The sequence below is a fragment of the Aquila chrysaetos genome, chromosome 3, assembly GCF_900496995.4.
Source record: "Aquila chrysaetos chrysaetos chromosome 3, bAquChr1.4, whole genome shotgun sequence".
In the NCBI taxonomy this organism is placed as follows: Eukaryota; Metazoa; Chordata; class Aves; order Accipitriformes; family Accipitridae; genus Aquila; species Aquila chrysaetos.
The window spans coordinates 77,828,446-77,841,434 of NC_044006.1; the positions used below are offsets into that span (position 1 = coordinate 77,828,446).

The following is a 12,989-nucleotide window of genomic DNA, read 5'->3' on the forward strand; positions in this document are numbered from 1 at the left end:
GCCAGAACAGGCAGCTACAGGCAGGATGCGGCCACAGTAGGATCCACTTGGACGGGTGTAAAAGTTTGTTAAGCTCCAGCCTACAGCCACAGTTTCACAAATGCACAAAAGCCAGCGCTTAAACAAAGGTCCATCCATCCTCCTCCCCACCCCTCCTGTTCGCAAGGTCTCCCTGTGAACCAGATCCAGGAATCAAAGCAGACAGAAACCAAGCGTTTCCTTTTTCCTGCTGGGTTAGTTTTAACCTGACTCAGTTTGTTTTAACCTCAGCTCACCGGAGGGAGGGCAGAGAGAGCAGCAAAAGCCAGGCCACTTTCTTCCCCAGTAGCATTGGCTTATGTCTGCATGGCAGCATCTTGGGAACTACAGCCAAAGCAAAATACTTGTATTTATTTGGCTCGCTTGCATAAAACCTGTCAAACAGTGCATGAAGGAGACAGCTGTGACTGTCACTGTTTCCAGTGATTATGGCAAGGAGCTGTGAATAAGCAGACATGAATTTGAGTCTTGACTATAACCACCAACTTTGCACATCCTTAAGAGAAACAGAGACCCACCTTCCTACAAAAACAAGCATAGCTCCTTATTTCACAGGACTGTCATCAGCTATGCACAGACAAAACACTATTCACCTGCAAGCTTTTACTTCCCACCTTTGTGTTGTGTACAGCACCCTTTTAAGTAATTATATATTGGCACTCCTTTACTCCCAGACCTTATTTCCCAGCCTCTCCTAACCACACAGTCACAAAAGGTTTCCAGAGTTTAAGAAAAAAAACAAAACAAAACCAAACTGTATTTCACACTGGCCGCAAGACAAACAAAATGAGTGTTCAAGAATATATTGCTTTTCAGGTTTTACTATCGACAGTTTTCCCTGCGGATACTAATCAAGCAACACAACGCCAGAGCCTGCCCGGCCAAGGACCTCGCCGCAGGCACCAAGAAACAGCCGAGACCTCCAGCAAACTCCTGATGCGAATTAACACCCAAGCCCCGTTGACCCCATCTTCCCCATCGCTCCAGGGACGCCCAAGCCACATCACTCCAGGGATGCCCAAGCCCCATCACCCCAGACCCTGGGGTACACCAACACAGCTCTGGAAAACCCTCTTGTCTCAGACAACAACGTTCTTGGGGTGGCATTGTAGAGAAGCGCCTCAAGGAACATCTCCCAAGGTTAGATGACCAACCGCTCCTGGTCACCCACTGCGCGTGTATTTGTATGTCGCTGGTGGAAGCACAATCATTTTGTCTGCAGGCTTCCATCTCCAGCCATCTGAGCACCGCTGCGATAGTTTATTACTTTCCTAATAAAGCTCGAATAGAAATGAAGCCTTTGTAGCCCTAAGTGTGCATTTTATTCTCGCTGTAATAACTTTACTAGGCTCTGTTTCCACAGCAACTGTTTTCTCAGCCGCTTGGTACTTTGCTTTCAAGAACGCAAGGCTGCCTTGCTCCACCAAAATAAAAACTAAGCAGAAAACACACATTTGAGGACGGCAGCGAGCCAAGCTGCAGGGCCACACACCGGTCTTCCGCCAGAGAGATGGTTCAGTTGCTTCGGTCGGAGCCCACCAGCTTTTGCAGATTAACCGATTCTTCGGGACAGCCAGGAAAACAGACGGAAAGGTTCCTCATCCACGGCGATAGCAGGAAAACACGGCACAGAGCTACGCTGCAAAGGAAACGAGCAGCACCGTGGCCTTCCTCCCCCTCCGACCTCTCTTGCCAGCACGGGCAGGCGTGGAGGAGCAGGGAAGCGATCTGGCTGCAAAGCGAAAGCAATGTTAAACAAAAGGTTGGGCTGCGGCCAAAGCAATTTTTTCCGACGTGATGCACGACACAGCCACGAAAGTGCCGGCGCAGGGACGCAAAGCGAAGGAGCAGGTGTGAGACCCTTCCTCCCCGCACAAACACAACTAAAGGTCGTACAGCCTCGGAGGGAAGGCTCCTGCTTTTTTGCCTCATTCGAGGCTTTTTGGCCAAAAGAGCAGGACAAACAGCTACACGGCTATTATGCTTGTTAATATTATTGCATTACGAGGGCTCGGTGCGGAGAAAGACATCTCCCCGGCTCAGGTGAGCCTGCACATCAGCACAGCAGCCGAGCAGGGGCTGAGCCATGCCGCTCCAGCATCTCCCCCACCTCCCGCACGATTATTTCCACCTTGGTTTTGCTGATGGATACTTTTGGAAAATGAGCAGCATCCCCCTGAGCCACCAGATATTCTGTTATAAAAGGAGAGGAATACCTAGGCCTTTTACTGGGAAATTACCTAGTATTGGATCCTGTTATTTAGCTACAGCAATCAAACACTGTCCCAGAATTTAATAGTGGCAAAGCCAAGCGCAAAAGGAAAAAGCAAGCCTGCACATCCAGAGCATGCCTGCACAGTAAGACTGTCTATGATTGTAAATGCTAAATACTACTTCCACAGCAAGGACTTTTTTCCATACAACCATTCCTCCCTAAGTTACAGAAAAAGTACTATACCACCCACCTTACAAGTGAAGAAACCGAGGGAAGGCTACAAGGAAGGAGAAGGTGGAATCTGAATACAGGAACTCATACACACACACACACACAGAGTTATATTATATGCATAATACTGAAATACATGTCTACAACAAGCATTTCTACAGAAGCCAACAGCACAACCATCTGCTCTACTCCCTTGGAAATTCAAACACTACAGACAAAGGATGCTTATTAAGCAGCTTTATACTTTGCCATGCCAGTTTCATGGTATTTCAAAGCAGAGATCTCATTGGTTTATTTATTATTCTCTCATTATTTTTTACACCTAGGTACAACTAAATATTTTTGGAGAGCTCTCCTAAAGATGATCTGACAGAGAACCTGAGCAAGCAGAAACAAGGAATCCACTTTTTGCCTCTTTTCAGTGCCACCTACACTTACCCTGGCACAAAATCCCCAGCAGTCCCAAGCAACCTGGATTTTTACAGCACAGGTGAGGATATAGCCCAGGGCCAAAGACCAGTTTCTCCACAGACCCACACAAGCATTCCTGTTGTTTACCTCTGTGCCTTGTTTCGCATGAAACAATGGGAATAACCTGAAGCTGCCACATTTCAGGCACAAAGCCATCTACGTTCCAAGAGACACAGGACAAGCTGCACAAGCTCAAACAATCTGTGTTAGCTGCAAGAAACGGGTGAACTCTGGATATTTACGGAGTAGATTTTATTTCAGCTTGTCCCTAATTTTTGGAAAACAATCTTCAGCCTTAGATGATTCACATAGTCTTCACCACCAGCCTGGACTACGCCTTCAAGCGCTTTGCTGCCCTTCACTGCCTCCCAAGTTCAAGCTACTAAAGGTCACTTGATTTTTGTTTATTAACGATGTCCTTTGCAGCTCTCCTAAATCCACTCAGGAATGCGTTTGCTGCTTAGATCAGCTTTGGATCCCCATTTCTGCACCACATTTGCAGCTTAAGGAGTGTGTCTGAAAGTTCACATATACACTACTTTTCCCTGTCGGCATTTGTATTTCAAATTACTTTCTTCCAGATGAAAATACATTACCCTTGAAATGTTCCTGCTTTACACTACACGATCTGAGGAGCGGGATGATTTGCATTTGCTGTATTCATGTAACTAAGGGCATCAGGAAAACAAATGTGGAGCCCTCGTTAAAAAAAAAATAACAAAAAAACCCAAAAGATGCTGTGAGTTGTCAAAGGAAATACAACCAAATCTGAATAAAGGAAAAGCTTCAAAAACAGAATCTGAAAGGGAATCAAACACATGGGAGGAAAATCTTCAAACTGACCTTTAACTACATTGCTCTTGTTCAACAAACATCTTCTTGAATTTTACCACAATTTACAAAGCCAAACAGCTCAGGACCATGCTGATGTTGCCTTCCCAGTAAAAACCATCATGCATTTCCTTCAATAAGAGATGCCAAGTGAAATTCCTGCAGGAACTGTTGTAGATTCAGGCCTGCTTTCCTACGGATTTGACTCCTGGGTATGTTCTTCAAGGTTTAATAAAGCAGGAGCTCCAACCAAAACATTTTCCACAGTTAAACTTCACAACAAATCTCCCAAATCAGTTCCCTGATAGATGGCAATAGCTGAGCTCACAGTGAATCTTTTAGGAGGGTGGTAAAAAAAAAAAAAGCCTCCTTCTATATCCAACCTCTTTTCCTGAAGCTTGTAGGGGCCAGCAGCTAGGGAGGAGAGACACAATCCCACCAGCCTTCCCTCCTTGGGAAAACAGGGTTTCTTTGTTAAAAAATAAAAAGCTGCCCACAATTTAAATAACCTAAAGTACAAGTAGTTATAGAGACAAGTTTATCCATTTGAAGGCTAAATGAGATTTCCCCAACGGAGAGCTTACACACCATCCATATCTCCCATCACTACCACAACTCATCCCTCTGGCTCTGCATTACCCTTTGGAGCTCCTACTCATTCGGCACGAGCGTGCTGTCAGCGACAGATGAAAAGAGGCTTCGTGGCAGTTATTTCCATGGAGTCCATTTAAAAGCTCCAGCAAAAAGGCAACCTAGACAGCACAGCTGGGACTACTGAGCAGTAGATTAAAGGAGACAAGGTTTTAGCACTGTCTAGTTTGGGTTCAAAAGGAGTGCTTAATCTTTTTTTATGGGTACAGATGAAAAGAGAAAAATTATGTAAAAACCCTCTGTCCCTTACCATGGCAATGCAAAAGTAAGCCAAGATTAATGAGCATCAGGAAAATCAGATCTTATGAACTTTCTGCTGGTTTCTCCTAGGAAAGTTAACCCTCCAGTTACCAGATACACATGGGGCTCCCAAAGTTTTATTAGATCACAGCGGTTTCATACTAAAAAAAGAAGGAAAACATCCTGCATGCTCTTTTCAGAGATTTTGCCTCCAAGTGCCAACTTCTGCGGGGCTACTCCGCTGGCAGTCTGACAAGGTGGCAACGGTGCCTGCTGGTGATGGCAAAAAGCAGTATGAAAGACAGGGTCTAAGTCAAGCTGGTTCTGCCTGAAGCATCTGCTTGTACTGGCCTTGGCCTAAGGAACAGCATCCCAAACATGCCGGGAGCTGCCCTGAGAGTTCAGAAGCACGTGTGGTGGGTGAGGGACAGGGAGGTGCTAGCTGTGCTGGAGACAAAAGGATGTCAGGGCTCAAATGGGACCGGCATTGAGGACTTCTGGTCCTTATCGTGCCCATATTGCACCACAAGCTTCTCTCCCTTCCATTTAGTCAGTCCGATTTGCTTTACATCTCTCCCCACTGGTCATCCTTTCCCACTCTGCCATGTCTCCTTGTCACTTCAAGCATGCTGGCCCATCCTTCCTGAACTGCTGAGCCTCAGGCAGGACACAACAGCCCATCCACAAGCCAAACGGAACAGAAGAGGATTGCTACACCTGTCTTCCTAGCACAGAGCTGCTCTATCGAATGAGCCCAGTGCTGCTGGCTGCCCTTCCATCTCCAACCTACCGCCATCCAAATCCTCCCCACACGCGGTGGACTTTGCTGCCTCTTTGTCTTTACAGGGGCCACAAGCTGTATTTTAGAAACGGGGGGGGGGGGGGGGGGGGGGGGGGGGGGGGGGGGGGGGGGGGGGGGGGGGGGGCGGAATCACTCTGAAACCGTAGAAACTGGCAGGGAAAGGGCAGAGGTGGATCCAAAGTTCCTCTCACCACTTTAACTGCATTCAGCGTATGACAGCCTGGCCCAGCACGCCTTAAACCTCTCTGCTTGCAGTCTCACAAAGCCGAATTTGGGAAGTTTCCTCTGAACGCCCTCTTCTCCCCTGTTGTCCAAATTAACCCAGCAGCAACATGCCACAGCCCTGTCACGCCACTGGCAGCCATAAAGTATTTCCTCTCATTTCAATAGCAGCCACACACAAGATTATTTCAACAGCTGGATCAAAGGAGCAGACCCAGGTTACAAGCAGCGTCCGAGACGACAGTTCCTCTACTCGGATATCTATTGCTAAAAATAAGTAGCTGTGGGAAAAGTACTTAGCTCCTTGCAAGAAAGATAATGTACGTGCTTCTTTATTTCACTACTTCTTTGCTTCTCTGGTGCTAGCCAGAGGAAAAGCCTATCAAATCCTTTACTAAATATACGTACACATATTTTTAACTAAAATAAAATTCCTCCCTAAGCCAAAAGCATTTGTGGATGACACACGCGCTATATTGAGATACCTAAACCAACTAAAGGGCCTGTGACCTTCCCCTTTCCCACCCTTTTTTACCAGCACAGTTTTCCTCATCACGGATGGATCCCCAAATCAGCTTAGCTTTGCAGAGACCTCAATATTTTTTAAGATGCAAGCTCCAATTTACAAGGTGCTTACAGACACATCGCAGGACATGCCTGCTGGAAGAACTGACACTACATGGTGATTTTAATGGGGTTCGAAGGTAAACTTCAGTGCATGATGCACCCAAGCAAAGACTTCGTCTAACTCCAAACCGGGCAAATGTGAATGCATCAGAGAACCGGTTTCAAGGGCAACCTACAGACAAGTATTTCATAAATACAAGTAACTACAGTTAATTATCAACTTGCTCAGCAGAAAGCTGTGGTTATGGAAATATGGCTTCTTGTGTATGAAGGAGAGGACTTGCAACAAAATTTGAGTTTTCAGTTTTCAACAAAATTTTGAGTTTCAGGCAGGGACAACGGCTTCCCTTAGACCGGCCAGCGGTGATCAACAGAGCTATCTCATGACTTCTTATCTAGGACAAGGACTTGCTTTCTGCTCCAAACACCATTTTGGAATGAAGCCTCCATTAAGCAAAGCTCCCCAAAAGCTTCAGCCCGATCTATAGCACAATGATTTTATAGTCGAGGTGGTGCAAGTGCTTTCAGCTTTTCATGGGAAGCGCCATGCCGCTGCACTCCTTTTTTTTTAATCTAGAAAATTGCAAAGTGCTATTGAAACTCAGCCCATAAGGTTTCCATCCTGAAAACAACCGTAGTTTTGCATATCTCACTGCTGGTCAAACTGCTCCAGCTTGCTCCAGCAAGCGTTTGCAGGACCTCAGTGTGTGCAAACATGGAGTCACCTCCAGCCAGGTAGCTTTAAGCAGATTCAGGAGACCTTGCTCTCCCATTTCACTTCAAAACGTATAGTTAGGTGACAGTCAGGAACAGTTAAACTAAAGACGCTAAATACAATCATGCTAAGCTAAAGCTTAAACTGGGCAAAAGTTTTTCTTCAGCTAAAAAAAAAAGTCTTCCTGAGAAATGCAAACAGAACATTTTAATCTGATTTTCAGCCATTAGGGAAGGGGAAAAAAAAAAAAAGAGACATAGCAGATAATCGGGGCGATACTGTAAGGATAAAGCCTCAGCACCATCATTAGCATCAGCACAACAAGCCTTGGGCAAAGAGAGTGTTATGAATCCATTCAACACTCATGCAGCTTTTACTGCCCGTACTCAGTCATTTGAAAAATAAAAGCCATACGAAGAATCCTGTTCTTCAGCTCTTAACCCCACAAACGCCTTCCTTTAGGAGAGGTCTGCAATACATGGTACAGTGTATTTAGGAAAAGCTTTCCCCTGCTGCAGGACCTCAGGAGCTGGAACCTAGTTTGCTACTTAACAAAAAAAAAAAACCACCCATAACTTTAAACTTGAAAAGACCTACGTCACTGCGTGACCTTTCACAAGGCTCCCTGCAAAAACTTGGTGGGGTTTTCCTGTTAATTGAACATGGCAGTGAAAACATGAGCTAAGTGCCAGTTATATAAGCGACCAGCTTTAGAAAGACTTTTTCTAAATGTCATAAGCTGGCAGAAAATGTGCACAGCCCTGTTAAAGACTACAGTACTTCCCTGTGCGTTTCCTCTCCTCCAGCACAGCAGAAAGCTTACCTTCAAGGCTGTTCCCACCACTTCTTCACTTGACTCTCCAATGGCTTCTAGATAACAGGATACTGTGGGTGTTTTGGGGGATTCACTTTCCTTGGTTTGAAATTTTTTGGGGGGTATAAAAGAGGAAGAGATGATCTTTCAATTTGCAGGACTCACAAACAGTAACAATGCTCATACAAAGCAAAAAAAGGCTCTGCTACCCATCCTGATCGGACCTGCACACATCAGACCTATCCCAAGGATGTAAAAACAGTCTCGAATAATAACCTGATGCCCTTGTTGCTCAGAACCACCAAGCACAGCCTTAGCAGGTCAGACTAAAAGATGGGGTTTGGACGTTTCAGCTACATGCTGGCAATTCAAAGGTGAGCAGCCCTTTAGCTCTCCAGCCACAGACCTCAGGGCTTGTAAGCTTAGTAAGCAATTGCTGCAAGATATTTTGATTTTTTTTTTTTTGGGGGGGGGGGGGGAGAGAGGAAAGCTTGCAAACCAAGATTACAGTTACACAATTCAAAACTATTTTTTTTTTTTCCCAGAACAGGAAGCAATATTCAGTATGCCAACAAGTCAGTCCACAATTTGATTGCTTGCTGCTGAAAGACAATTTTATTTAACTTTAGGAGGGAAGTGGCCTCTTTGATACCATACCTGATCCTCTACATTGCAAATTCTGCTGATGCCAAGGCCATACATTGAGATTAGGAATCCAACATCAGCTTGCATACTATTTTAAACATATTTGTATAAGCAAGTGATGACTGACATTTTTCAAATGTAAATTATGCCCAGAACTCAAACACACACACTTTTTATTGAGTAAAAACCCCATTTGCTGGTGATCAGTAAAAGGTGATGCAACAGGTCAGGTAAGCATGGCAGAAAGCACAACATCATCTGTTGAGTTTTTGTACACCTGGGTATTACCTCACTCGTTTCCTCCCTGATTGGGAAAAGATGAGCATCACCTTCCCATGAAAATTGAGCGCATGGTGCAATTTGCTGAGAAGCACTGAACTGAAGGAGGTTCCTTGTTGGATCTTAAGTAGCCGTTCCCTAAGCGTACAGAAATGCAGCAGAAAGCGCAGCACCTTCTCTCCTGCAAACCCCAGTAGCAGCTTTTCACAGCAGCAGGTGAGGATCGGCAGGGCCCCTCTTCTTCTCTATCCCCCACACACCCTCTGCCAGAGTTTGGGGTGTCACAAGCACCACAGAAGACTTGGGAAAGACCTGACTAGTTAGATGACAGCATTTGCAGGTGAGATCACTCACAAGGAAATCCAACAACGGCTGGCAGAAGGGTTATAAAATCACACAACAGGTGAAATTCAGAGCCTGATGTAAAGCAACACATATGGGGGGATGGGGGGGGGGGGCAGGTGGGAAAGGGCTTCCAATGAGCTCTGCTGCTGTGGAAAGGTCTCAGCTGAGAGTGATAGGACTGGAAAGAGTAGATGAGCTTTGACAGTTGAAGACAGGCTTGTGTGGCCAGTGAGAATACAGAAGAAAAAATGCAAGAGGAAATCGTGTGCCAGCGCTGTAAGCCCACAAGTGCCCCACACCCCGAGCCAGGCATGCAGTCCCGGATCCCCTCTCGGCAAAAGGGCATCCCAGCACTCAAGGAAGTACCAGGGAAAGTCACTGAGATGATTCAGAGAGATTTGTATACAAAGATAGGCTTCACGGACCACAGCTTGAAGAGATATCAAGAGTGCTATAAAATCATAAACATGAAAACAGAACGATTATTTTGTGTTTCTCACAAGGGCTGTGTGAGAGAGCACCCAAGGCAACTTTCATTTAATGGGTTTAAAACAAAAAGAGGTAGTTTTGTCATTCAGCAGTAGAACTCTGTCTCAGGATGTTGCAAAAGCAAAGAGTAAAACCAGATTTAGAAAGGCTTGGACAGACTCAGCAGGACAGGTCTACCAGGAGCCATCATGAGCTACTGAGCATTACCCTCAAAGGTGCAATAAGCTGGTACTGAGCATGAGATACTACTTGTGGGAAAGTACTTGTGGGAAAGAAGTAAGAACAGCTTGAGTCCTCACAGGGACCAAGTCAGAAAACCTCACCCCAAAATTTAAAAAAACACAGCAGTAAAGCAGATGAGAACAACACCCCGTGTGCTACGCCCTCCACAAATGCTCCATCTTACTCCCTCTAAATTTGCCAGACAGGACAGAAAAGAAAGGAAAGAGCTTTTCCTTTGAAAGGAGCTCTTCTTTTTGGTAAGGCTGGGCACAGGGCTGTATCCCACCTTCCCCTTTCAGAAAGCTCAGCTCTCCAATAATAACAAACATCTCAAGGGAAGAGACACAGCAGAACATGCTTGGCCTGCCCACCAAAGTCACAGCTCCTATCAATAACCCCAAGCGAAGGTCCTTCAGTGGAGGGACAAGACATCTTCCCACATTGCTGGACCATACTAACCCGGATCAACAAATTCAGGATGACATGGCAGAGGGGAGCAGCTCTAGCACTGACTTACTAGCCCAAAAGAGGACAATTAAGCAATGCCAGGACATGCCAAGACACACTGGAACGTGGCCGCCTTCCTCAGTAGGCACTGCCGAGTTATTAATTGCCAAGCTTCTCAAGTTTAATCCATCCTCCTTTCACCCTCAATTAAAAAAAATTTTAAAAAACCACTCTATTTTAATATTCTGAGCTCAGCATTTGTGGGGGCAACAAGGACAGCCAGGTAAAATAATGGAGGTTTTTTGGTGAGGATTCAACCCATCACAAGACTTTTCAGATAAGCTCCCTAAGAATTGATCCTGGATATTTTGCTGGCAGCTGCACCTTCCAAGACACAAGATTTACAATAACCACAGCGAATTCCTCCAAGGCTAAGCAAACAGCCTGCCGCACCATCCACAGGGCACATACACAAGAAGAAAAATCCCAATTTACAGACCCGCTTGGCCCTGGCTTTGATCAGGCAACACAACCGGTTCCTCAGTATCCTCAAGCCTGCACTAAAGGCAGTCAGGTCTCGACATCTCTATGGAAGAGAAGTTTAAGGCCCAGAAAGCACCAGAGAAACATAACGTGTTGTTAATTAACCCCGGGGTGAACCTCTGTTTTCATCCTCGCTACCAAACCCAGGTCGCAGCCTGGATTTCAAATGTGATGCATACAAAACGAACTGGGGAGATAAGGTGGAAAAATCAAGAGACTTAATCGCACGAGGGGGGCATTTAGCAAAGACCAGGGGCAGCACGGCAAAGGCAGAACAGAAAAGCAAGAGGAAGCCCGAGGCCAGACGGGCCACGGGGTCTTACGGAGCCAGCACAGACCCTGCAGATGGGACCAAAGAGACCCAGTACCATCACCAGGGCATCCCCCAAATCCCCAAGCCCCCTCCTCCTACGCCTGCACCCCTCCCTTGTCTTGCATCCCTCTTACCCCACATCCCCCTCCCCACACCGGGGGACCCCCTCTGCCCCACTGCTCTCTGCTTTTCCCCCTCTCCCACCCCACCAGACACCAGCCAGCCATCCCCCTTGTCCCCAGCACCCCCATCACCTGAACCCCTCGCTATGCCCAGCCCCGCCAGCCTGGTGGCCCCAGACCCCTCACAGCCTTCCCCAAGCACCCCTGAACCCCCACCATCACCCCCACCACCCCCTCCCTGCCCTCAGGCCCTCCTCTCCCTCCCAGTCCCCCCAAGCTCCCCCTTTACCCCCTACTCTCTGCCCCAGACCCCTCCCTACCCCCAGGACCCCCCCTCCAGCCTCCCTCTCTGTCTCCAGGCCTATCTGCTGCCCCTTGCCCTTCTACCCCACAGCCCCCACCCCACACTCCTCTCCCCCAACCTCTCCTAAACCCCCCCTCATCCACAGCCCCCCAGTATCCCCAGTCCCTCCCAACCCACCCGCTCCCCCATCTCTCCTACACCTATAACCCCTCCTCCAGGCCTTCTGCCCCCCCCACACACACCCCCCAGACCCTCTGTGGCCCCCCAACACCCCCAGGCCCACTCCAGACCCTCTGTAGACCCCCCCCGAAACCCTCAGCTCCCCACATCCCCAGGCCCACTCCAGACCCTCACACCCCTTCTACCGCCCACCCCAGACACCCCAAACACCGCCATTCCCCTACCCACCTGAAGCGTGCGCTGCCGCAGGGCCCTCAACCTCTCCCGCCGCCGCCTCGCCTCCTCCTCCAGCCTCCCCAAGGCCGGGCCCGCCGCCACCTCCTCCGCCTCCACACCACCACCGGGCGCCGCCATCTTGCTCCCTTCTCCCCCCGCCTCACCTCCTCCCTTTTACTCCGTACAACCCGCAGCGCGCATGCGCGACGGGTGCAACCCCCATCGAGAGCCGAGCGCATCGATGGGCTAAAGCGCGGCCGGGGGGCGCAGTCGGCGGGGCGGAGGAGGGGAGGGGGGGGGGGGCATGAAAAAAAAAAAAAATTAAAAATAAATTTAAAAAAAAATTAAAGGGTAAAATAACACCAAATCCTACTCCTTCACCCGGCTAGGCTTATTCCCCCGCCCTCCCAAGGCTGATTTAATTGCGGGGGGGGTAATTATTTGCGGGGGGGGGTCATTTTACCTTTCCCACCCCTCTTTTTGCCTTCCCCCCCCCCCGGCAGCCCAAAGGGCTGCCGGGGGGGGGGGGAAGGCAAAAAGAGGGGTGGGGAGGATACCCCCCCTCTCCAGCAGCAGGTACCCGGTATTGGGGGGGGGGGGGGGCCCTGTCACCGCCCCCCCCCCCCCCGCCCCGTACCTGGGGGAGGGCCCGGAGATTGGGGGGGGGCGGAGCTGCCCGCCGTGCCGTGCCGTACCGAGCCGTGCCGGCCCGGCATGGCTTCCCGGGAGCGGCTCTACGAGCTTTGGATGCTCTACTTCGCTAAGGTAAGGTCGGCACCGGAGATCTGTGTGTGTGTGTCCCCCCCCCCTCTCGGCTTCCCCCCCCCCCCCGGGGGAGGGGGCACCGTATCCCCTCGGCCCCCCCCCCCCCCTGCATCCCCCCTGGACCCCCCGCCGCATCCCTTCCCACCTCTCCTAGGGAGACTTGGGGGGGGGGGTGGTCCATACCTCCCTTACCCCCTGCCGGGGGGGGTTGGTTTTTTTTTTTGGGGGGGGGGGGGAATGTTTGCTGTGTGTGTCCCCCCT

At 48.8% G+C, this 12,989-nt stretch overlaps 1 protein-coding gene across 2 annotated transcripts in view; it reads right to left on the reverse strand.

Annotated features, from left to right (window-relative positions):
• The window catches only part of CCDC12 (coiled-coil domain containing 12), a 41,911-nt gene extending 29,758 nt beyond the window's left edge, over positions 1-12,153 (reverse strand). Inside the window, exons 1-2 of one of the 2 annotated variants that reach the window (XM_030009947.2) lie at positions 11,976-12,138; positions 7,868-7,957 (exon numbers count right to left, since the gene is read on the reverse strand). In XM_030009947.2, coding sequence (XP_029865807.1) covers positions 7,868-7,957; positions 11,976-12,101 — 216 coding nt within the window. In that variant the 5' untranslated portion in view covers positions 12,102-12,138. Of the gene's footprint in view, positions 1-7,867; positions 7,958-11,975 lie in introns of both variants that reach the window. The other variant, XM_030009949.2, reaches the window with a different exon arrangement.
• Positions 12,154-12,989: the final 836 nt, after the last annotated feature.